The sequence below is a fragment of the Rhinopithecus roxellana genome, chromosome 16, assembly GCF_007565055.1.
Source record: "Rhinopithecus roxellana isolate Shanxi Qingling chromosome 16, ASM756505v1, whole genome shotgun sequence".
Classification (NCBI taxonomy): domain Eukaryota; kingdom Metazoa; phylum Chordata; class Mammalia; order Primates; family Cercopithecidae; genus Rhinopithecus; species Rhinopithecus roxellana.
In genome coordinates this window covers 51476552-51503182 of record NC_044564.1, presented here as the reverse complement: position 1 = coordinate 51503182, position 26631 = coordinate 51476552, and the positions used below count along the sequence as shown (strand labels likewise).

The 26631-nt window shown below is 41.8% G+C and overlaps 1 protein-coding gene across 3 annotated transcripts in view; it reads right to left on the bottom strand.

Annotated features, from left to right (window-relative positions):
- The window catches only part of DOCK8 (dedicator of cytokinesis 8), a 239730-nt gene that overhangs the window by 86634 nt on the left and 126465 nt on the right, over positions 1–26631 (bottom strand). For all 3 annotated transcript variants that reach the window (XM_030920159.1, XM_030920161.1, XM_030920160.1), the window contains 6 exons: positions 10259–10376; positions 8126–8196; positions 6922–7060; positions 6202–6303; positions 1897–1992; positions 992–1226 (listed from right to left, as the gene is read on the bottom strand). In XM_030920159.1, the coding sequence (XP_030776019.1) occupies positions 992–1226; positions 1897–1992; positions 6202–6303; positions 6922–7060; positions 8126–8196; positions 10259–10376 (761 nt within the window). The remainder of the gene's footprint in view (positions 1–991; positions 1227–1896; positions 1993–6201; positions 6304–6921; positions 7061–8125; positions 8197–10258; positions 10377–26631) is intronic.

Below are 26631 nucleotides of genomic sequence, written 5' to 3'. Positions count from 1 at the left end.
CCCCACCACCACTGAAAAATTTAGCTGCGTCCCTTTGAGGACTCCTGTCCTGTGCTGCTGACTCTTTGCCATATTATAAGTCCTCTGAGGTCTGAGATACTCTTGGTTATTGTCACAAAGCCTACAACTTTTAGTACAGTACTGGGCATATGGATGGTACCCAAAAGACATCTGCTGGACTGGACAGCAAAGAGCTAAATAGGCACAGCTGAAAATGGTGGCAAATAAAGAGGCCCTACATCAGCCAGTCTACCCTGGAGGAGTTATGAGAACCACTGGACCCTGGTCATGCCTCCAGGATAAGCTTTTGAGGTTATTTCTAAGGGAAAATGTACACATTGTATTTAGTGTTAATTTGTTAAAAGCAAGCATTTGAAATAGACTGTAAGAGAGAGAACAGATGAGTTCTAGGGGGAGGGATGAATAGGGAGTGACTGCTAAAGGGTATGGGGTTTTATTTGGAGCTGATGGAAATGTTATGAAATTAGATTGCAGCGATCATTGCACAATCTTGTGACTATACTAAAAACCACTGAACTATACACTTTAAAATAGTGAGTTTATGTTTTAACTTTAAAAATTGATCGCATTGCATTTCAATTTAGAGAGTTCCTTCCCTCCATTTAACACAGGTTGTCTTACTTTAAAATGCTCCATTTCCTGTTAATCAAGAAAACAAAAATATCTTCAAGGTAAAATGAATTCATCAATTACCAGAAATGGAATTTGAAAGACTGCCTATAATCATTTAATAAAGTTTACAAAAAGCTATAATATTAAGAACCCTATTTTAATGTTTCTTTCTCTTTCCAACATGCAGAGAGTCTCAAAACAAAAAAAAATAGCACAAGACTTGGCCTCCCTTGAACACACATCATCAGTGGAAAGGAAGATCACATTGTCTCTGGATTTCTGGAAAGTCATTTTTCATTAAAGAAGGCAATGCTTGCTTGCTCCTGCTTCCTCCCAGCCCAGCCCTGCAGGTTCATACCTGTCTGGCCAGCGATGACCATGGGCTGCACAGACAGCTGGAAGAGCTTGTCCAGCACCAGGTGCAGGAAGAGCACGAGCGGCTCCAGGCGGGAGGAGTTCAGGCAGATGATGCTGAGCTTTAGCTCATGCTCCAGCGCCATCTCGCTGATCTTCTGATCCAGCACGCGGATGGGGAAGGTCACCTGGCTCTCCAGGGAATGGCAGAGGGTGAAGAACTTCTCTAGGTGGTTGTCCTGGGAAGGGAGAAGGCAGGCATCATGGGGTTTTATATCATCATTGTTCACCAGTGGATTCATAAACACAATTGAATAGCTCTTTATGGATAGAACCTGTTATCCAGTGTTTCAGACCAGAAGGCCTAAGACATGATGTTTCAGACTGAGGTTATGAACTTCTTTGTAGAATGTAGTGCACGAAATTGAACCTTTCAATAATTATTAGCGAAGAAAAAATAATTTAGGCTCTGACATGTTCTGTAAGCAGAGGTCAGCATACCAGGTAAGCATACTGCCAAGAGAGGGGTCTCAGCAGATGCAGAACTCAGACCGTGGCAGGTAATGGAGGGAGTACGGAATTTCTTTTTAAAGGCTGGTAAAGTGGCAGAATTACGGAGGGAAAAGAGGTAACAGAAGATGAGAGTTTCAAATCAAGTGTCCCTGCAAAGTTTCTCAACCACCATTGCAGATACTAGGTTCTTTCCTTTAGGTACTCAGCGGTTTTGTAAGGTCTTTCTATTCCAATGACAAATGAAACTTAAAGAGGTTTGCATGTCCCCACAAAGAACTAAAGGATTATTTTTTATTTATCTGTAGACAAGGATTTTCATTCATCTTTTATTGGCCTGTCCTTCAAAGGTTCCTCTGCTACACCTTTACCTTCATTATTAACATTGACATTCCTTACCTGGGTGTGCACAGAAGAAACAGCTTGCACTTCAATATTAAATACTCCCTTATGTCCTTCAGCCCACTTAATGGGAGGATTCTGTAAAGGGACTTTCTGTGTTAAAGAAGAAGAAGAAGAAAAAAAAAAAAGATTAGCAATCCAATTCCCTTTTCTGATTACTAACAAGCAATGCAGAGCAACTTGACTGGAAACGTCAGGATTATACAAATACAGAACTCTCTCAAAAACTAATATAACTGGTCTTGGAGTCAGGAGCCCTGGATTTAACTTCAATTCTACACCAAACTGGTTATTATTTATTTATTTATTCATTCCTTTTGAGACAGGGTCTCACTCTGTTGCCAGGTAGATTACAGTGGTGCAATTACACAGTTCACTGCAGCCTCGACCTCCTGGGCTCAAACGATCCTCCCATCTCAGCCTCGGGAGTAGCAGGGACTAGAGGCACATACCACCACACCCAGCTAATTTTTCTATTTTTTGTAGAAATATGGTTTCACCATGTTGCCCAGGCTGGTCTCAAACTTCTGGGCTCAAGTGATCCACCCTCCTCAGCCTCCCAAAATGTTGGGATTACAGGTGTGAGCCACTGTGCCCCGCTTCAAACTAGTTATTTTTACTTAGACAAGTCAATTAAACTTTCTGGGCCTTGGCCGGGCACGGTGGCTCACGCCTGTAATTCCAGCACTTTGGGAGGCCGAGGTGGGTGGATCATGAGGTCAGGAGATTGAGACCATTCTGGCTAACATGGTGAAACCCCGTCTCTACTAAAAATACAAAAAATTAGCCGGGCGTGGTGGTGGGCACCTGTAGTCCCAGCTACTCGGGAGGCTGAGGCAGGAGAATGGCGTGAACTTGGGAGGTGGAGCTTGCAGTGAGCCGAGATTGCGCCACTGCACTCCAGCCTGGGCAACAGAACGAGACTCTGTCTCAAAAAAAAAAAAAAAAAAAAAAAAACTTTCTGGGCCTTAATGTTCTGTTCTCATGCTGTGAGGACAGGGTTGAACTGTGTGATCTGTCTCTAAGTTCCAAACCAGCATTAATAATTCTGGATTCTAGGAATTAAAATAAATTAAGATCCTAGCAATTTCCCCATTAATCAGGACTGTCAGGATGAAGTATAGAATATCTTTACAAGACATGAAATTTTAATACTTTTGAGTATCTGATATTACTTTCCCTTTTACCACAGTTTTTCCAAGTGTTTCCAATATGTTTCTAGGCCAGTTTGGCTCCTGCTTTAATTACTCAAAGTGACTCTTTTATACTGCTCATATATCAGTACCTTTGTAGGCCTTAGAGACGGTTTCTTGCCTTAAATTCCCACTGAAATTGAATTCCTTTAGAGATGTCCCGCAGTGTTGAGTGAGGAGGGCCTCGCCTAGGTTTGTATATCTTTTATGGTAACGGAAGGTAGATATGTACATGGGATGGAGGCCGTTAAAGCTATCTGCAGCAGTCATGAGCTGGGGCCCAAAGTGGGTTCTAGCCCACACATATGTTCTGTTTGAAGTATTAGGAACTTTGTAATATTAGTTACCAATATTTGAAAGCCTGAAAATTTCCTATAAAAGACTGCTTTCCTAACCTCATTTGAGTACTGGAAGATATGAAAAAAATGGCCTTATATCCTGGCATGGCACCAATCTGCAGAGTGAAGGAACAGCTGCAACCTTCAGACGGGGCAGAGACAATCTCCAGAGTGAACAGATGCCACCAGAACAAGGCATTCATTTATGTTACTCATCTGGATCCTGTGGGCACTTGAGTTTGCCATCTGTGATCTAAAATAGCACTGTCCAGTGCAAATATAACGTGAGATATATATGCAATTTAAAGTCATCTAGTAGCCACATTAAAAAAGTAAAAAGGGGCTGGGCATGGTGGCTCACACCTATAATTCCAGGACTTTGAGAGTCCAAAGCGGTAGGACCACATGAGGCCAGGCATTTGAGACCAGCCTGAGCAGCACAGAAAGACCCTGCCTCTGCTGAAAAAAAAAAAAAAAATTAGCTGGGCATGGTGGTGCATGCCTATAGTTCCAGCTACTAAGGAGGCTGAGGTGGGACGATTGCTTGAGCCTATGAGTTTAAGATTACAGAGAGCTGTGATCATGCCACTGCACTCTAGCCTGAGTGACAGAGAAAGACCCTGTCTCTAAAAAAAAAAAAAAAAAGGAACATGTGAAAGTAATTATATTTCATTCACTATGTAATCAATGTAAAAACTTATCAATATAATATTTCACATTTTTCCCCACTAAAGCTTTGAAATCTGGTGCATATTGTATTTATAGTACATATCTCAGTTTGAACTAGCCATATTTTCCTCAATAGCCACATGCAGCTAGTGGCTATCTTATTAGTTCAGGTTTAAAGGATACTAGGAGAGGCTAAGGTGTATCTATAAACACAGCATAGGGCAAGTAAGAAAAAGGAACTAATGTTTACTTAGGAATTGAGTTTCTTGTTTGGCATGCATTATCTCATTTAATGCCCACAGCAACCTTACAGGCAGATATGCAGATATGGGCTCAGTTTCACCTTTGAAACTCAGAGAGGGTAAGCAACTCACCCACATTCAGACAGCTAGGGAGTGGCAGAATCTAGACTTTGGACACAGATTTGTCTCTCTCCAACACTCAGGTCTTTCCTATAGCTTAAGAAGTTAGTGGGGGGTTCTAAGAAATTAGAGTGTGCAACTTGATGATGAGAAGGTGGTTTTGAGGGCTACTGAAAGGTGTTGATGTTCAAATCATAAAGACCAATCACGGAATGTCTGTGGACATACTTGGATTGCCCCTTAGATGGTTTTGAGGAGAGAAGTTTTGGTTTACCAGGTACGTGCCTGTGGTCCAGGGCAAAAGATGGTTCTCTCTTTAGGGAAAAAAGAAAATAAGAGGAAAACAGCTGGAAGCGAGGCAGTGGATGGTGAAAGAACAGAGAAGAAAGTTGACTGGAACGGTTGAAACTAAATTCAAATTCCTGCGAAATTCTTCAACGTGAAAATTGCAAGGAAAACAAAAGATCTGTAGATTAAAAGTATCTTCAGAGACATATCAACCAACAGCAGTGTGTGGACCTTATTTGGATACCAATTTTAAAAAGCAAGCATTGAAAATACAGCATTAGTGCAATAATTGAAAATTTGATCAGTGACTGCATATTTGTGACTGAATATTTGATGATATTAAGAAATTACAGTTAATTTTAAAGTATGACAATGGTATTGTGATGGTTAAAAACAAAGCCCTTATCTTTTAAGATGCAGACTAAAATGAAATATGATATATGAGATTTACTTCAAAATAATACTTATTGATGTAAACCTATACAAGGAACTGAGAAGTGTGACAGCAGTGTGACAGCTGGTGCAGTCAGGGTAGACAGTCCCCTGGGCTCCCTTTATTTATTTATTTATTTATTTTGAGACAGAGTCTCACTCTGTTGCCCAGGCTGCAGTGCAGTGGCATGATCTCGGCTCACTGCAACCTCCACTTCCCAGGTCCCAAGTAGCTGGGATTATAGGCGTCTGCCACCATGCACAGCTAATTGTTTTGTATTTTTAGTAGAGACGGAGTTTCACCATGTTGGCCAGGCTGGTCTTGAACTCCTGACCTCAAGTGATCTGCCTGCTTCGGCCTCCCAAAGTGCTGGGATTACAGGCACCCACCACCAGGCCTGGCTAATTTTTGTGTTTTTAGTAGAGATGGGATTTCACCACGTTGGCCATGCTGGTCTTGAACTCTTGACCTCAGGTGATCCCCATGGGCTTCCCTTTAAATGGGTGCAGTGCAGCAGAGTGCATGGGCAAGAGGAAGTGCCAGAAACAGGAAGTGGGTAAGGCTATCGGCATTAGGATTGTTAGGGGAATAAATACCTTGGTATCTATTAGAGAGCTGTGACAACTGACCCAAGACAGAAACAGATGGAATCTGGCCTGGGAACCTTTTATAAGGATCCTTGATGGGAGTGGTTGTTTATTATGATTGGCCTTAGTTTGCCTCCTCTTCCAGAATACATTATTCTGGGAATCCCTCTTTGGTAGATAATGCAAGGTAATGCTGCCTTCGGTATAGGTTGCATCTACTAAACATCCTGATTTGGTGACATTTAAAAGAATGAGGTTTCACAGTCAGTTATTCCTCCCAACCTATCAGAACAATGTGCTCTCTTAAAACATGGTGTGCTCCAGGGAACACAATGAGCATCCTTGGCCACATGGGAATGAGAAGTGGGTCTGGGAAGGTGGTCCAAGACTACAGCTGGACAAGAAACAGCTGATGGCCAGCTTGCCAATTACCTCAGCAGAATGCATGGAGTAGTTGGGTGGCAATTTTTCCAAGGCAACTGGGAGACAGTAGGATCCAGTTTGAAGACGTTCATTTAAGAGAATTGGCAGCCACTGAAACAGATGATGTAAATAATAACGTGGTATTTATTACAGCATATAATTCTGGCAATTTACCTAGCTCACAATAATCAAATGCAACTAAACAATGATTAGATATTGACCAGTACTCTTTTTGGCAGTAATTTCTGTCCAGTTCTTTGCATTTTAAATCTCCGAGAGCTCCTGAAATGGTAATATTGATGATTTATTGCTTTCAGAGCTAAAGCAGTAGCATTTTTCTCTGTAGCCAATTTTTTTGTGTGTGTCTGAACAACATTAATGTTTATTTTACCTTTTATATTTTTTAAGAAAAAATTGTTTCTTCTTGGGGGCAAAGCTAGTTCTATATGTGAAGCACGGATATTCAATTTGGAAATAGTGAACATTGCAACGCTTTTTAAAAAACAAATGAGTATTCTTTCAATATCTATCATCCACTAGCTTTCCATTCCTGAAATTTGACATTTGCTAAGGCAAATCATTTCTGCCTCTTGCTATAATGTGGCTTAGCATGTTTTGCTACTTCTGACAGGAAAAAATCAAGTGAATAGAATTTGGTTGTTTATCTCTGCGGGGACCTCAGATGCACCAACAACTGCAGTGTGAGTCAGCAGGCTGGAAACAACTCACTGAATATCCCAGGAGAGTTTCCACGGAGGCTCCTTGCTTCTGCTGACAGCTGATATGGTAAAAGGTGAACAGGAGGTGGTGATTTACTGTGAGCTTAGCGGGGAGCTTAATTTTCACTTCTTCATAAAAGTCAGGAGACCTGTTTCAAAAGTACATTATACACAAATAACTTTTAGCAAGAATGATGACTTCTCTGATTGTAAAACGCCACAGCCCCTTTGCTCCTCAGAATTTGCCTGGTGTTTTGCTTCTCATTTTACACTACTCTGCTCTGAAGCTGGAAGTCCCTGAGACCAAGCTTATGTTATTAGATACACTTCCCTTACATAAAACTGTTCATGAACTAAAGGCTTTGTCAGGAAAAAACAAAAACAAACAAACAAAAACTCCCCCACACACAATGGAAAATTCCAACAACTTAATTTGAAGTAAGGATGAGGTCTGGACTCCTGCTGTGACCTCCTTTTTCCATCTCTACCCAAGGAACAGAGCCTAGCACCTGGCTGCACTCATCAGAGTAGAAGCAAATGAATGAGGCAGGAGGAAAAAGGAACCCGATTTAACTGAATTATGAAGCCCTAGATGCTTATGAGGGTTTCATGTACATTACCTCACTTAATCCTCATCCCAACCCCAGAACATGCTTAAATGAAGGACTTAAATAGGCCCAGGTTATCAAATCCAATTCTGTCCGACACTGTGCAGATGTCCCTCCCTTCCCTGTGGAATGTGAATAACAGCGTAGGCGTTATCCCATGACTCCATTTGCCAGTAGAATAATGAGTGTTCCATTTCTCCTTTGGTCAGCCTAGGCAGGCAGTGGGGCAGGTGTCAAGTGGAGCGGACAGGGACACAGGGCAAGGAGGGCTGGATTGTGCTTCTGGCCCCCTCCAGTGTCTCAAAGCAAGTTAGGAAATGTGTTTCCTTAATTAACGTAATATAGCCTCTTTGCATCATATTAGAATAGAAGCTTCCAGAAAAGTCAAAACTATATTGGATTCTTGAAGACACGTTCCTCTCTCAGTCTTGGTTAACGGCAAGTTTTACATCTTCAACACAGAGTCACGGAACTGGCATCGATTTCCTTTGCCCCTCAGTCCCTGAATTATACAAATAGTTAGGAGGAACCACCCAGGGGACTTGGAAAAACCAGGAGATGATGAAAGCATCTTGGCGTATATTGAGAATGCTGAAATAGACTTACTTATTATGGTATGTAACGGCTGTGTACACTTCCTGTAGAAATTCAGGCCCACTGGACTTTCCAAAGATGACCTATTCACCAGTATAGAAAGGATCAAATTATCAGTAACATTTGGGTACATCAAATTGACTATCATCAGGCCAACAGGATGTTCTGGCCTCAAAGAGCTGCATTTTGTACAATTAAGAGTGCTGGGTTGGCCAGGAGCAGTGGCTCACACCTGCAATCTCAGCACTCTGGGAGGTCGGCGTGGGAGAATGGCTTGAGCCCAGGAGTTGGAGACCAGCCTGGGCAACACGGCGAAGCCTCATCTCTACAAAAAAAAATACAAAAATTAGCCAGGCATGGTGGCACATGCATATAGTCCCTGCTACTCGGGGGGCTGAGGCAGGAGGATCGCTTGAGCCTAGGAGGCAGAGGTTGCAGTAAGCCGAGATTGCACCATTGCACTCCAGCCTGGGCAACAGAATGAGATCCTGTCTCAAAAAAAAAAAAAAAAAAAAAGTGCTGGGTCTACAACTGGCCTGAGCACACAGTGCAGAGGAACTGGATATGAAGGGTGAAACGAGGTTCCAAGGGGCTATATTAGTGACCAAGGGTCACAGGTTTGTGAGATTAGAAAACCAGTACTCTCTCCACTCTGCCTCACTGCCTAGAGGTCTATCCAACAGGCAAAAGTTACATACTTTTGCCTTGAGTGAGAAATCCCCGGTCCAGGTTCTTCTCTCTCCAAACATATAGACCTAGTCACTTAGGTGATTTGAATCTCCACTGCCTTATCCACATGTGTGCTGTTTAGAAAAAGATACCTCCTTGGGCCTGAAGCAGCATTTAGGATGCAGCATTACGAACAAGTGCACTTACCTTTTTGCAGAGAAAAAAGCTCTTTCCTCTAGATGCAGTAACCCCAACACCAGAACCCAGGGTTCAGTGAATGAAGAACAGACTGGATTTTAGCCCACAGTGACCCTTGGCTGGGCATCCTGGCTGCCACAGGATCTGCACAAGCATACCTGCTACTCCTGGCAGCGTCATGCCGGGGGTCTGAGCAGAGAGGACTAAGAGGACCCCACCACTGTCTCAAGACACCTTGCATTGGGAAGACAGGTGGGACATTAGGAGAAAGGTTTTTTCTTTTTTAGAAAGGCATATTAACTGAGTGCGGTGGCTCACGCCTATAATCCCAGCACTTTAGGAGGCGGAGGCGTGTGGATCAGCTGAAGTCAGGAGTATGAGACCAGCCTAGCCAACATGGTGAAACCCCATCTCTACTAAAAATACAAAATTAGCTGGGTGTGGTGGCACGCGTCTGTAATCCCAGCTACTTGGAAGGCTGAGGCAGGAGAATCGCTTGAACTTGGGAGGCGGAGGTTGCAGCCATCGCACTCCAGCCTGGGCAAAAAGAGTGAAACTCCATCTCAAAAAAAAAAAAAAAGAAAAAAAAAAAGAAAGAAAGAAAGTTATATTAACTGAATTCTATGACTGATGGGAAATAGTAATAGCTAACCACCATCTCATTTAGTAGGAGATGGTTTAAAAAGTATAAATTCTGGTATTTTAAGTTCCTTGGAGCTCACTTCATTTACACATACATGTATATACATATATATACATAATCTGATTTATATTTTGCCTCAGGACGAAGATCCACTCCTAGAAGGTGTGGAGGTGGCATGTGTTTATAATTACTAGGCAGTACTTTGTATTTATTAGCACTGTGGTCCGAGGCTTGGGTAAGTGTGTAACACAGTGTGCGTATAACACAGTGTGTACAGTGTGTGCATGGAAGACACTGAGCAAACACGGTGCACATGTTGAGCCATCTCTTTACTTTGTATGCCTTTAGAGTGGGGTAGTCCTATGGGCAGTATGGAAAGACTTTATGATTTTTTTTAATCCTCTAAAATGATCTGTATGTTCCAAGTTCACTACGGAGTAAGTTAAGGAAGAGATTGTCAGGTAAGACTGACCCTGTTTCCCCATCGATATCCTGGGCACAGAAGCCCTTGCACATGCTGAGCAGTGTTGGCTTGCAATAGATGGACACTGATGAGTCCTGGACTTGGTTCCTGTGAATTGACAGGGGTGTGCAGACCACCCTGATTTGAGGCAAATGTTCATTTCCCTCCTTACCGGCATCGCGCTGCAAGCATCTTCTCCACACATAAACTGGATCTTTATTGTAATGTTCCGGGCTGATGCTAGTTTGTTAACAAAGTTCAGCCTCTGTGGGTAGACATAGAGAAGATTTCTGGAAAAGAAGATATACAGAATCAATGAAAAAGGTCTAGAGTTTATTTTAACTAAGTTCTTCAGTGAATGCTGAGACTTCCATTCATGGGGTGCTTTTTCTAAAGAAGTTTTTCCTCTAAGAAGTGAATTATTATTGGAGGGAGTGAACTACTTGATTCTTCCTCTTCAGCTACAGTCATCTGAAAATAACCTCCATTGCTCTCTGTTTCGCTACAAGTAAAGATGTGTCTGTGGCAGCTTAGAAAGTCTTAATGTCTTGGAATGTGGAAATCTGCCTAGAGGTAACTGTATCTCTGATACACAGATAAAGAAAGCAAAAAAGGTCCAGCTCGTTTTAAATAAAACTCATGGCCATAGATGATGGCCTAATGTTATTCTTCTCTTTTTTCCTTCCTAATCTTTATGTAGCAGTTTCCTTTTCTTACTGGCATGGTACTCGTATTGGCTTAGCTTTCTGTTCTTATTTAAGATGACAGCTCAAACCTCCAAACTCAATTACTGTATAACAACAACAATATGAATAATATATCCATCCATTTGACAATTATAGGACAGGCACTAGGCTACCCAGTGCCTGGGTAACTTGCATATATTTTTCTTTCTATTTGTATTATTAGTAGTAGATTCCACTAAAATGTAAGTTCCACAAGGCCAGGGGTTTTTCTCTGACGTTTTTGATTCACTGATGTATCTCCAACAGCTAGAATAGTGCCTGGGACATAGTAGTAGTAAGTAACTATTTGTTGAATGAAGGAATGAGTGTATACATAATTGATGAAGTATATTCCTGGCTTGCAGAAACAATAATGATACTAACATTTAAACAGGCCTTATCCTGAGTCAGTCCAATGTTCCAAATACTTCATATTTATTAATTTGTTTAATTCTCATAGCTATCCTATAGGTAGGTACTATTATCATTGTCATCATCCCCATGTCACAAGTGAGGAACAAATGAGATACAGAGATGTTAGGTAAGACACCCCCTATTATATAACTAAATGGCAGAGCTGGGAATTGAACCCAGACTGTCTAGTTCCAGAGTCATGCTTGTAACCACTGTACTCTCAGATAAGAGCCCTGATAAGCATGGCCTTTTCACACTGTGCTATCCTGACATCTCTCAGGGACAAGTTTGCCTTAATTTTCTAGGTATTAACAGTGGCATGTCAACCTGCATTTCCCAGCCCATCCCACAGAGCCCTAGTGTTCTGCAAAGTGTTAACAAGTGTGTAGGGAAGGTGGGGGGTTGAGCAAAAGTGGTTGAGAAAGACCAGGGCGAAGAGAGATAAACAAGTTACTATGCACTGAGAATGCCTTAGAAGGAGAAAGATTCTTCTTTCCCCAAATGTTTTGACCTCAGAACTCCTTCCATTTATTTATCCTTTCATGGTACATTTTATGAATTTAACATTCTGAGAAATTACCTGGGGGAAACGTTGAGATAAACTTACTTAGTTACAGAAGAACATCCCACATCAAGGAAAGAAAAGTTAGGGCACAGGGATTCTCTACTCAAATCTCTTGCAAAATAGTGAATGCTCTCAGGTATTCAAGAGGAAAAATGATAATTGGAACAATCAAGAACACACAGGAGCTGTTACATTGGATGTGCAAGTTCAAAGACCGTGGAGGCAAATAAATAGCATTCCTAGGTCTTATTTTACCCCCATCTCTCTATTTTGGGTGACTCCCTGGAGGCAGAATGGGGGTGGCCTGGTGCTGGGAGCGAGTCTGAGCTGCTGTACCCTGTGACTTTCTGGGTTGATATATGACAATACTCAATGAGCTTCAAATACCAGTGAGGTGTAGACGGTCTTCCCAGAAAAGTAGACGACAGGCCATGTCACACTAAAGGGATTAGCATAGAATTCTGGGGTGCTCAGGCCAGGAGGCACCTAGACTGAGCCCTAACTTTTAAAGATGAGACACATGATGAATGAGCCACAGAGCAGGCAGAGATCCAGTACAGTGCTGTTTCTACTCAACCATTGGCTGCCTTAGCAGCACTTCCCGAATCTTGCTCTGTCTAAACTGAGGCAGCCTAAAACCCTGATGCAGGTGGATACGACTGAGCCACTGATGCTGTCAGGAGTGTACATGGATATAGTAAATGATGATGGCAGACAGTTTACAGTTGGGGTGCAGGGATGTGTGTGGGGTGCAGACCTCTCTCTGCTTACTGTTCACTTCTGTTCATCTCCACTGCCACCAATCAAAAAAGCAGAGCTAATGTCTGTTGAGCGGTAGTATCAGAGAGGGGTAAAGGGTGTTCTCTCTGGAGGCAGAGAGCTGAGATTTGAATTCTGCTTTTGCTTCTTTTAGCTGCATGGCCTTTGGCAAGTTACTTAGCTTTTCCAAAGCTTTTCCAAAGCATAATTGTGCTGATCTCAAAGGGCTGTGGTGAGCATTAATGAGCAACAATTGAAACCTAGAAGACTTCTTTGAGAAAAAAAAAAAAGCCTTCTCTGAACAGATAAGTTTTATGACTAGCAGTAGACTTCTATTATTATCATTACTATAATAGAAGCATGACATATGCTTCTAAACGCATGATTTACGACAAGTGATTTACTTCTGTACCTTATCAAGTACAAAGTCTGTAAACCTATAAATGTGAACATTGAGAACATACTGAAGTTACATGGCCCCCTAAAAACGTAAATGATAGTTATTATGATAATTATTTCCTCCACACAGCCAGCAAGTCAGACCCACACTCCAACCTACCTTGTCCCTGTCTCTCCACTCCGAACCACCCTCATTCTCACCTGGACCCCTGCAATGCCTTCTCAATAGATCTTGACTTCTATACTTGCCTCTTACAATGTTCTTCATATACTGGTCAGAAGGATCTTTCAAAAATGTAAAATAAATTATGTCAGGCCCCTACAAGGGTTTCCCAAACTTTTTATCATGGGTCCTACATGATCTTGCCCTTGGCAATGGCTCTGACCTTATCTCTCACCATTCTCCCATGCTGGCCTTTTTTCAAAACCTAGAACATTCCAAACTTCTTCCTTCCTCCGTGCCTCTGTTCCCCAGAGTGCTTCTCCATTCACTAAATGACTGGTTCTTCTCATCTTTGGCGTTCAGCTCATATGTCATATCTTCTGAGGTCTTCCCTACCATTCTATTTAATTGGTCCATTCCACTTTCACACACACACTCCCTCTTTCATAATCATATGATTATCATATTCAGAGATGATTATGAAAGTAACGTGTGCCCATTTTTTTTAACCTTGCATAACTTAGAAGTACATAAAAGTACAAAGAAAAGCATAGCAACACCCACTGTACCACTGCACTGAAGAGGATCACTGTTAAGACTTTAACACATTTCCATTTAGCCTTTTCCCCTCTACACATGAAACTTTTTTTTTTTTCCAATTTTTGAGACAGGACAGGATCTCACTCTGTTGTCCAGGCTGGAGTGCAGTGGTGTGATCACGGCTTACTGCAACCTTGACCTCCTGGGCTCCAGTGATCCTCCAGCCTCAGCTGCCCAAGTAGCTACAATAGTAGGCATGCATCATGACACCTGGGTAATTTTTAAATTTTTTGTAGAGACAGGGTCTCACTATGGTGCCCAGGCTGGTCTTGAACTCCTGGCCTTCAGTGATACTCCTGCCTTGGCCTCCCACAGTGCTGGAATTACAGGCGTAAGTCACTATGCCCGGCCACATTAAACATTTTTGTCATACTGTATGTACAAAGTTTTATCTTTTCTTATGCCACCAAATGTTGTTCAGTTATGACCATTTCCCCAATGTGACTGTTTTTAATAAACATGATTTTAATGAGTGTGTGTCATTGCATGTTGTGAACATGCCATAATTTACACTGGTCTCCTCTAAAAATAAGTGTTTAGGTTATTTCCTTGTTTCAGTTAGAAAGCTGTGGTGAACACTTTATATATCTTGCCCCTCTGCAGTGCAGCATAGTTTTGGAGGAATCCCTTTATATTCTGTAAAGCTCAGCTTCATCATGTTTGAATTAATTAAAAGACGCCAATCAACCTTTCTTGAATGCTGTGTTTGAAGGCATAATGAGCCAAAGTTTGTGAAGGTGCTTTGAAGTAGCTGGCTGAAAGGGACTGTGTAAATCATAACAGTAGTAGCCCTGCCAGACTGCTCTCACCACACTCGTCTCTTACATTCCAATACCAGGGCACCGCCACCCATTCCCATGCACCCCCACCACTGCTCAGCAATTTCGCCCGTTGCTTCCAAAGGGGTTGCTCACCCCTGTATCCAAACATCACCACCACAGATATTCAGTGTCCTGCCCCATATTGCCAGCACTCCCTACCGAGCACACAGCTGGAAGGAAACTCAAGATAATTTGGTCCAACATCCCATTTTTTGAAGGCCAGGAAACTAACTCCCAGGAAGGTTAAATGAGTTTGCCTGGAATTTCTTTTAAGGAGATGCATTTCCTAAGGGTCATCACATTTCTAAATCAGTAAGAGTGCTAAGTAATATGTTTTGTTAAATCTGCATGCTTTTAAAGAAATGAATACAAAAGAATAACAATGTTTTCTTTTGGGAGGGAAGATCTGCCTGCATGACCAGTAACCCGGAGTCCAAGCCAGATAAGAATAATTATTAACGAACTGATAAACAGGCTCATATGCTTCATATGTGATAAATTAAGTATCTCATACTAGCCAGAGAATCATGTTATCTAAGTATTTTTGAGAGGACAGCCCATAACCTTAATAATTTGCCACTTGTTACGGCAAAGTTATTTTGAAAGTTTTCTAAGTAACTGAAGGTCCAGTGTCTGTGCCAGGCATTTAGTATAATCTTATCTTTCTCCAAATGTGGACAAAAGCAGTTTTCTTCAGTCACATATATCACCACATAGAGAACTGGGCATTTGATATTCATCAGCAATTTCCCCTCCAAGGCCTCGTCAGATGGCTTTTCTTGATTACAAACTATTTTGGAAACTCCAAATTCTTTCCACTGATTTAGCAACGAGTCCTCAACTTATTTTTAAACTGCTGTAATTGAGCAGCTCTGGGGTTAACTTGTGGAATCTGGTCATTTTTAGATCAAATTTTCAGCCAAACACTCTGTTCTCACCTTCTTGGGACCATCTTCTATTTCCTTTGCTGAGAACAGGTTAACCAAGGGACCTGGAAATCATTCAAAGCCACAATGCAAAAACATCACTTTGGCTTCTCCCAAATTTATCCTACTCTTTATCTGGTGCAAGGAAACAAACAGAAAAACCTGACCCTGTTACTTATTCCCAAGATGACATCAATGTGCTGTCCCATGGTCTTCTACAGCTTGGAGCCGAGCTCAAGGAGCAAGTGCGTTACAGCAAAAAGCACACGGGCCACCTGTTCAAGCAACTAGACACCTTGAACACCTCTTTAGCTGAGCTTCTAGGTCAGCCAGCAGGAGAGACGGAAAGAGGGCTTTGAGAGGAGAGAGGAGCAGCTCGACAAGAGGGGTGAAGGCCCTCATCAGCTGGCTGCTGAGCTCCAGTGTCAACTGGTTGCAGGGATGACCTACAGGGAGGGATTTAATGAGGAGCTGAAGTTGCTGGAGCAAAGTCGGAAGATGCAGCACTCTTCAAGGCAAATGGGCTTCCAGTGACAAAGGTGATGGATGATGTCATAGTGAGTCAATCATTACTGATCATTTGAGTTGGCCATTATTTTAACAGATTGGCAAATAGGTCATGGGAATAGGGTTCATGAAGTTGGGGTTATTTCTTCTGTGAAAAAGCTTGGTTAAGAAGAGTGGAGGTGCAAATAAACCTTCACAGTGTGAATGCGTATGCATTGGCCATTCCTGGTGATGGTAAGCTAAACCATGTTTTGAGTAAAAAACATTGTGTCACTGATTCCCACATCTGCCAAGGAGAACATGGAGGACCAATCAGTCATGTGATAAAGCCAGAATCCCAAGCCTTCTGTAATCTGATAATATTTTACTTACAGGGCCTTAAAAATCCCAAAGAGAGCCAGAGTATCATCTGTAGTTGTTTAAGGTCGAATAACCCTTGTTGCTTCTATTTCCTGGGTATCTCTTTGAAAGTGGGACTGAGATGAGTTAAATGGCCAATACTCAGTGTATAATGTTGAGTGAAAATGCAGAAAATAAAATTTTATCTTTGACAGGGCTGTAAATATGCAAAAATTGAATATGCATGAAGGCTAGCAGCTAGAAGATGATGTGGGAAAGTGAAAAAAGTAGATTTTATTTTGAAATAAAATTGGTGTCAATTTTGGTTTTATTTTTGTTATTTCAATATACAGCCTGAAACAAAGTAGTAATATCAAATATACGCTTTTTTTAAAAAAGGAGGAAACAAAGAAAAAATATTTGCTGATTTTGTGGGCTGCATTGTGAATCTCAGTACAACCTGTAATTTAAGTTGCTTTTATACCAGGGGAGATGGGATTTATGGAGACTTGTGATTAGATAATGGGTGGAAATGTCCTTCAAAAAATTGCAAAATGCTCTACAAATGTAAGGTGAACAAGTGAATTTCCTCACCTGTAATAAAAGGGCTGGAGCCAAGTCTGAAATGCAATGATGCCTAAGAACTGCTTTGAAAACTACAAAATATGATACTAATTAAGATGATCTTCTTACCAGGATTGTGTGAACCAACTGAATGCCTTTTAAAATGCAACTTTAAACACTCTGCAGGATTGTGAGATACTGTATGTTACCTGGGAAGTCAATCAATCTCTCTGGGATCCACTCTTCATTTTTCCATTTCTCTCAGTCTGTGTCTTTAATTTGTGTATTTCTCTCTGCCTCTCTTTCAGTCTCTCCCAGACTCTATATCTCTCTGATTAACATCCCCCTGCCTTCCTCTCTCACAGCCTCTTTTTTTTTGGAGATAGAGTCTACGCTCTGTCGCTTGGGCTGGAGTGCAGTGGCGTGATCACAGCTCACCGCAGCTTCAACTTCCTGGGCTCAAGCAGTCCTCCACCTCAGCCTCCTAAGTGTCTGGGACTACAGGTGCAAGCCACCACAATGCCTGACTAATTTTTTATTTTTACTTTTTGTAGAGGTGAAATCTTCCCGTGTTACGCAGGCTAGTCTCGAACTCGTGGGCTCAAGTGGTCCTCATGCCTGGGCCTCCCAAAGTGCTAAGATTACAAGCCCAAGCCATTGTGACCAGCTGAAATGCTCTTTCTGAGGGAGCACTCCATTCCTCCAGTTCCATTTAGTGACTGAAATCCATTTGCTTACCAGTTACTGAGTGTTTGACCATTTCCTACTCTGAGCTGAGGTTGAGGTTTTGGCAGGGCCATTGAAGCTCTCAGGATGACAAACACTGCACCTAGGATCGATGAACAACTTAGGATTGCACAAAAAGTTATTGGTTCTAAAAATATGAAAAGTAAAACCTCAAAACCAAAATTAATAAATTTTTAACTAAATGCTTATCGCATGCAAAGGTTTTCAGTTAGCCAATGGCAACTCTTCTGAGTTTAATCTGAAGGCGAAAGTTTTTTCCTGCTACTTTGCAGATTGTTATAAAATTATATAGAAAATATACATGATACAGGAGGCAGTAGGTACATCTTAATATGTTTTAAATAACATGTGGTCTGCTGCTTCCAGCTTAGGGGAATCTTAAAAATGCCTTGGGTATGGATATTCGGGGAAGGTATAAAATACCAGAAAAATCGGTGTTTCTATTTTATTCTTTTTTTTCTTTCTTTTTTTTTTTTGAGATGGAGTCTTGCTCTGTTGCCCAGGCTGGAGTGCAGTGGCATGATCTCGGCTAACTGCAACCACCACCTCCCGGCTTCAAGCGATTCTCCTGCCTCAGCCTCCCAAGTAGCTGGGACTACAGGAGCACACCACCAGGCCTGGCTAATTTTTGTATTTTTAGTAGAGACAGGGTTTCACCATGTTGGCCAGGCTGGTCTTGAACTCCTGACCTCAAGTGATCCACCCACCTTGGCCTCCCAAAATGTTGGCATTACAGACATTAGCCACCGTACCTGGCCTATTTTGTTCATTTTTTTAATAGCTTGAAACACAAGCATTGGTTTGATAGCAAACTACTAGCAACACGCAATTCTGATATACCACCACTGAAACAGATTTATACATAAAAAGCTCTGTTTTTCTAAATAAGCTCTTTCAGCCAAACAATTTTGGCAATTTCAAAGTAATTTCTTTTTCTTTATTTGTGTTTTAAAATTCACCCTCTGTAGTTTTTTTTTTTTTTTTTTCAAAGACAGAGCCAAAGAATTGATGACCTATTTACTGAAGTGGAAATGCAGCAAAGCCAACTGCATGAACAAAGATGCAGACATTCAAAAACTACCGGAAAAGGTTGGTGCTTTTTACTCTCTATAGCAATTTGTTGTAAACAGACTGATTCCATCCGAGTGAACTTCAAATGCCTACTAATGTCAGTAATATCTTCTGCTTATCTGGTGTCTTTTATTCAAGGATTCAGAATGAAATTGCAAATCTAGATACATTCTTTTAAGGTACTTACGAAAGGAAAAGAGTTGAGGAGATGATTTTAATTTATCATTCATATTTCACTGCCAGCAAAATCTATTTTAAATGTAATAATAAAAGATAGCTAACATTATTTCATTCTTACTCTACGCAGGCACCGTTGTAAGCATCTATGACAGGTACTACTATTAGTCTCATTCAGAAAACGATTAAACTGAGATGCGAGGAGAATACGTTAACTTGTACCAGGTAAGACAGCAGCAGGTGGCACAGCACATTCAAATCCAGGTGCTCTGAAGTAAACAATCTCTCTGCTCAACAATTAGACTCACCAGAACTTTATTGTAATGTAGTCTTAAAATATTTACAAGGGCTAAAGGGCTAAAGGGATGTTACTCCAAATAAACTATGAGGTTTTTTTGAGTGAGCTAAACTTTTACTACTCAAAGGGCAGTCCAGGGAGTAGCAGCATCAATGTCGGCATCAGCATCAGCATAGCATTGCCTGGGAGCCAGTTAGAAATGCACCATGGACCTGCTAGATCAGAACCTACATTTTAACATGCACCAGGTGTCTCAAATGTACATTCCAGTTTGAGAAGCACTGATCCAAGAGAACTGATTTGTTTTTAAATTGGCAGACATATGAATCTTATCGTTGTGATTCCCTTTTTTGCTTGGCTGCTAGGCAGCTCAAATTTGCAGGTGTTTTTTTTGTTGTTGTTGTTGTTTCTCTTTGAGATGGAGTCTCTGTTACCCAGGCTGGAGCACAATGGCGCGATCTCAGCTCACTGCAACCTCCACTTCCTGGGTTCACGCCATTCTCCTGCTTCAGCCTCCCAAGTAGCTGGGACTACAGGTGCATGCTACCACACCTGGCTACTTTTTGTATTTTTAGTAGAGACAGGGTTTCACCATGTTGGCCAGGTTGGTCTTGAACTCCTGACCTCAAGTGATCTGCCCACCTCAGCCTACCAAACTCCTGGGATTACAGGCGTGAGCCACTGTGCCTGGCCTGCAGGTGATTTTTAAAGGAACTGTCAAAGGCCTTACAAAACATTCTGTGTACATATTAACTGTATACACATTTACATTTATTTCTCTCTCCTTATTTTCCTTTCACTCAAAAATTTTATACTTTGTTATATAATCTCCATAACTGCCTTAGACACTTTTTAGAATGGGAAGGAGTTGAGCACAGTGGCTCAGGCCTATAATCCCAGCACTTTGGGAGGTCAAGGCAGGAGGACTGTTTGAGCCCAGGAGTTCGAGACTAGCCTGGGGAACATAGTGAGACCCCATCTGTACAAAAGAATTTTGTTTTTAATTAGCCAGGCATGGTGGTATGTGCCTGTAATCCCAGCTACTCAGAAGGCTGAGGCTGGAGGATCACTTGAGCCCAGGAGTTCAAGGCTGCAGTGAGCTATGATCATGCCACTGCACTCCAGCCTGGGTGACAGAATGAGACCCTGTCTCAAGAAATAAGTAAGTAAATAAATAAACAGAAATGTATGAGCCTTCTCATTCTATTTATTTGCTGTGTCCTGTCTTGTCATTCTGTGGCCACGGCCTCATGCCATTATTTGTGTTTATTCCTGTTTCCAATGTTTTAGGTTAGATCAAAGTGCAAATTCACAAAGGAACCAGTGAAAAATGAAAACAGAAGGAAAACTCCTGATGTGCAGGGTGAAGAGAACATTCTGTCTTCAGAAATCAGAGCAAGAAAAATGGAAGGTGAAGCATGCTCCAGGGCACCAGTCAGAGCCCCACAAGGCTGTCTGCCCTGGGAAACGGTGCAAGATTAGAAGGAGGCACCGGGGGTATTATTGCAAGCAGCAGCTTGCCCCTGAGTAACCCCTGTCCTCCACAGGCCAGGCTGCAATGTTTTGTACAAATGCTGGTACTGTACACTGAACATCAGGGACCTCTACACCCCTCACAAACAGCAAATGCAGTTATGACGCCAGAAACACAATGGTATCAAATTGTTTAAAAACTCTACAATAAATGATCCAATATTCTTTCTCTATGATTTTGTAATGTTAAAAAAATCCACTCAAAGTCAGAAATCAAATGACAGAGAGAGAGAGAAATAAAACAATAGCCAGCCTTAATGTCTCTTATGGTACCACGTTAAAAGATTTCTTTCAGGGGGAAAACAATCCACGCTTTTTCAACTGATAATCTGCAATTTGAACATGAGATATGGTGATTTTATACAGCACAACTCTTATTACTACTACTAATTTATCTTTGAACATAAATTGATTAAATACAGCTGCCATATTTGTAGTATACCTTTTCTATTACATTAATTTCCATCCCACTCTTTTTTATGAGATAAGTAAAAGTTCCTTTTGAGTGAGAGATTGGAAAACCAGCATTCTTTCTGCTAAATAAAGAAGAACCTCAAGAATGCTAGCTTTTAGAAATGGGTGAAAGGAGCCATCCTTAAAACACACTTAACTTGTTTAAGTCCAACTAGTTTTTAATAGCAAAAGACCCAAAGGGAAAGCTAGAGGGTTTATGGTCTTCGGTCTCATCCAGATCAGATTCCCATAGGAAAGAATCACAAATATCCAAGCATTCAAAATCTGCTGGGGAAACCTAACTGCTTTAAGAAAAAAAAAATCTCTCCCCAATCCTGATAGAAAATGATTTCTAAACCATACTTTGTTGAACTAATTGAATTTTTTTCAAGTAAGATGTCCATGTTAGCAAATTTCCTTCTGAAACACTGCTTAGTAGATTTAATATATTAAGAGGTTTATATATAATTCACTCTCACCTTAGTATCAATTAGTTTACTTACCCTCCCTCCTTACAAAAAGCTTGGATTTATGGACTGAAGGTGCGTGTGAAGAAAAGAGATAAAAAGAGGAGAGGGTAATCACTGACCAGGAAGCACTGCTGTGGGGAAGATCTGGATGCTTAGAGGCTTAAGGAAAGTGACGAAGCAAGGGAAGGTGGGAAGGGACCCAAACCAAAATTTTTTACTCTACAATTTTTTCTTAAACTTAAGATTGACAAAAGAGTCAAAAGGTCCACTGGATAAACGTATCTTTCCTAACTCGCAGCCACTCTCCTTGGAACCTAGGATGTGGTTTGAAGGGTCTAAGTGATCTGGATATTCTTTTTCTTATTTGTCTTGTGGTTTCTGTATAGGGATGGTTCAGAATGTGTTCACCAGCTCGAGCCCCATGTTGGTTTATTAGAATCCTATTTCCAGTGTGGTTTTCTTTTTCTGCCTAAAAATCATTTACTAAGAACGTATTTTATTCTAAATGGGGAAAGGATTGGAACTACTTTAGCAAGAAACATTTCAGACTGCCTGCAAATCTCACCTTTCCATAGCTACAGTGACCATTTCACTCAGTACTCTGTACAGACTTGATAATATGTATGCAGATCTGCAGATGCTTGGGAGGTGAGTGTGTGCTTGGGAGTTCGGGAGGAATGGGGTGTACAAGGTGCCGGAGGTGCTGTGCAAGAGGAGAAATGAGTCCACTCCTTCATATGTACAGCTTAGGGTTTCTCCCCACTATTTGAAAATAAGAAAAATGCAGGGAATCTGCTTTCTAGGTGAAAAACAACTTTCCCCTATTTTGCAGGCTTATTTCTTTGGAGTGTGGTTTAGTAAGGGACTCCATACCTTTGAGTATCTGTCAAGAAGTGGCTGTTTTTTTCTTTTATTAGAGAGTGATGCATTGCAGATGTCCTAGAAATACACCATTCTGGGGTGGACATGGTGGCTCATGCCTGTAATCCCAGCACTTCGGGAGGCCAAGGCAGGTAGATCACAGGGTCAGGAGATTGAGACCATCCTGGTCAACAAGGTGAAACCCCATCTCTACTAAAATACAAAAAATAAGCCAGGCATGGTGGCATGCGCCTGTAATCCCAGCTATTCAGGAAGCTGAGGCAGGGGAATTGCTTGAACCCGGAAGGTGGAGGCTGCAGTGAACCGAGAGCAAGACTCCATCTCAAAAAAAAAAAAAAAAAAAAAGAAAGAAAAAGAAAAAGAAATACACCAGTCTGATGGGAACACTTTTCATGCGGCACATTGTCCTCAGCATACACAGAATTAACCTGCCCTCCCTTGTCACCCTCCTACCCCCATATTCCTCCCAATTCAATGTTTTGTAGTTTCGTTAAGAACTGTGCTAGCAGCTTCTGATTAAATAACCAATGATTCTGCTTCCTGATATTCTTGCTCTGTGAAATCCTCTCCCTTTGAGTGTGGGCTAGACCTAGTGACTCGCTTCTGATGTAGTGACAAAAGTCAATAGGATGTTTGTCATAAAAGGGCAAAAGTGATGAGGTACTGCTCTTAAGGTCAGGCTGTGAAAGACCCTGGCTTCTATCTTGCTTTCTGTCTCTTACCCTCCTGCTTGCTTGTTCTGATGAAGCCAATTGCTACGCTGTGAGCTGCCCCCATGAGAAAACATGTGGGGGAACTAAAGGAAGCCTCTGGCCTAATGAGGAACTGAGGCCCTCAGCCTAACAACCCATGAGCAACTGCATCCTGTCAACAGCCACACGAGTGAGCTTGGGAGTGGATCCACCCCCAGGGCACCCTTGCGGTGACGGCAGCCTAGGCTGACATCCTCACTGCAGCCTTTCGAAGGCTCAGACCAAGCAGGTCAGCTGCACCTGCGTAACCTACATAAACCTGCGAGATTAATGACTGTGGTTTTGAGCTGCAAAGGTTTTGTTTAGAAATAGATAACTAATACAAGTATATAAATTTTAAAAAGTATATGTCCAGTGTTCTTTGATATTTAAATATGTGTTTCCTTCAAAAAAAATGGTTTTACTTCAAAAATTTCTGCCTCAACAGGACCTCCTGGTCTAAGGACATAATATAATGACTCCCTATACAAAAATATTCTATTTTTTTTTTTTAGACGGAGACTTGCTCTGTCACCCAGGCTGCAGTGGAATGCCGTGATCTTGGCCCAGTGCAACCTCCACTTCCCGGGTTCAAGTGAGTCTCCTGCCTCAGCCTCCTGAGTAGCTGGGATTACAGGCACCCGCTGCCACAGCTGGCTAATTTTAGTAGTTTTAGTAAAGACAGGGTTTCGCCGTGTTGGCCAGGCTGGTCTCGAACTGCTGGTCTCAGGTGATCCACCTGCCTTGGCCTCCCAAAGTGCTGGGATTACAGGCATGAGCCACCGTGCCCGGCCACAAAAATATTCTTAATCACAAAATAGTCTCTTTGGAGTCAATTCAATCTCCAAAGAAGTATAAGAACATGAGAATTTCTAAAAGCATAAATGATTTTTCCTTGATTCCAGTTTTGATTATATGAACTAAATTAATTAATGTCTCCTAAAGAAGAATGCTAAAAGGTACCTAGTATAAACACCCTTCCTTTTTCCCTAAAGCAACACATTTTGAATGAAAACCTCCTGCAGTTAAAACCAAAATAAACATTTCAATAATATTTGGCTTTGCTCAAGACCTAAAAGTTAAGTTTAAAGATACCATTTGCATAGTCCAAATCTGGACTATGCTGTATTTTTTTTTTTTAAGGCCACCAGACAGAATTGTCAGATGGAGAACCAGCACCAACCAACCTGCATATTCCTTTAACAGGCAGAGGGAGCACATTTTTCCAAGGCTTTGCAAATAGTTTCCTATAACAAATCTGCCAACTGAGCAAAACACATATAAATACCAGAACGCTTCCAATTTCTGCTGGTGCTGAGGCTCATATTTTTGGTTATTTGGGGTAGATCCTTTATTAGTTCTCTATCTATTTAAAGAAACAGCCAATGAATAAATCAATAATCTTCATTAAAATGCCTGTTTTATCACTCTTGATGTTTTTAACATTGCTAGATGCCTTGGTTTGGGTTGGGGAAGAAAGTATTGGAATCGGGGGAAACAGCAGGTCTGCTAGGAAATAAATTGGCCAGATGCCCCCAGCTACCTCTATAAACATATCCTTGCTTTAGGCACTTGGCAAGAGAGAGGATTTGTCTGAGTTTTGGAGGTAGAAGAACTTTCAAAGATCTCAAGGTGGTTGCAGGACAAAGTTGCATTACATGTCATTGCATAGATCAGCGTAGTTGCCTGTGGTTCTAGTGTCTCTTAGGAGACTGGGATTTGCCTTCAAAGACACCCCTCTTTGTCTATTTCAGCACCGAGCATAGTGTCTGACACACAGCAGGGGCTTATAATATTGGTTAAGTGAATGCATCAACATTATTCACAGGGTGATGAGTATTGCTAGGCACATGAGATTTTTCAAAGGGAAGATATCCTGCTCCCTTTGTCCCTAAATGACACATGGTGAGGAAGGAGCTGAGAAGAAGGGTTCCCACTCCCTACACTCACACCAGTGTGACAAGTCCACAAGGGGATATAGCATCCCCAGACCATTTTGAGGGTTAACAGTCCCTCTTACAGACTTCATTTCTTTCAGAGCTAGATGTATAAAGTGTCAGCACTAATTTTTTTTTTTTTTTTTTTTTTGAGACAGAGCCTCACACTGTCGCTGGACTGGAGTACAGTGGTGTGATCTTGGCTCACTGCAACCTCCACCTCCAAGTTCAAGCGAGTCTCCTGCCTCAGCCTCCCAAGTAGCTGGGATTACAGACGCCCACCACCACGCCCAGCTAATTTTCTGTATTTTGGTAGAGACAGGGTTTCACTATGTTGGCCAGGCTTGTCTCAAACTCTTGACCTTGTCATCCACCCACCTCGGCCTCCCAAAGTGCTGGGATTACAGGCGTGAGCCACCATGCCTGGCCAAGTGTCACCACTTGTTTTGGCTGCTGACCTGGGATACCAATTCTCATGGTAGAGTTTGGTTCAGTTTCATCACAACTCTGGGAGGAAACATTAGAGGTTGCATAAAATAAGCATATTCTCTCTGGGCTCTTGTGTTCCACCCCAAGAGCATCATGGTGAGGCTCATGCTTAGCAGTAATAATAATTCTATGCTCAATGCTGTGGACCATGGCTCCTGTCACAATCGGTGACCTTGACGGGGCAGTTAGGCCCTAAAGCCTATTGCCTGGAGTCCCATCCAGTTTTGCAGGCAGCTATCTCCAGAGTTGTGTGTCAGCAGCTACCTGCACCATGCCTCCCATTCCCCTAGTTCTAGGTTTGCCGTGGAGTTGATGTTTAGCAACATCAAACATTTCTCCTGCTGCTACTGCATTCTCCACTTCCTTCTCCAAATTGCCACGTGCTCGAAGTCCACCAAACATGCATATGAATCCCTTAGAGGTACTGGCATGTCTAGAGAATCATTGATTAGGTAAATGCTAAATTTCTAGACAAATCTTGATTCTCACAGGGTTCTTGCTGACTTCAGGGAAAGTTCTATAAGGGAGTTGGAAACACTGGATACAGTGCAAAAATGCAGGGTTTACATGCCACTGGCTATTGCTAGAGAGCTGTCGAGGGAAGACTGTTGCCGTGATGTCTTTAACCAGAAAGTATCATCACTATCCTGTTGCTCTAAGTAGACAGACTTGGGACATAATGAGGAAAACTTCCTGTTCTTCACACCTTCCCCTCCCATTCCACTTTCTCAGTCCCATTCAATGGGTATTTCTGTGCCTACTGAGTAGATGCTGTGAGCTGACATAGCCTGCTGTACCTGCATAGAAGGTAAGTTGTCAAATGGAGCCCAGTCTTAATTCCAGGACCAGGGGAAGAAACAGTGAAGGAAGACTGTAATGTGATTATCAAAAATTTGAACATGATTTGCCAATGGGCAGCTCTAATGACAGCTTTGTGGCATCCGAAAAAATTGCAGACAATCTTCGAGCCTTTGT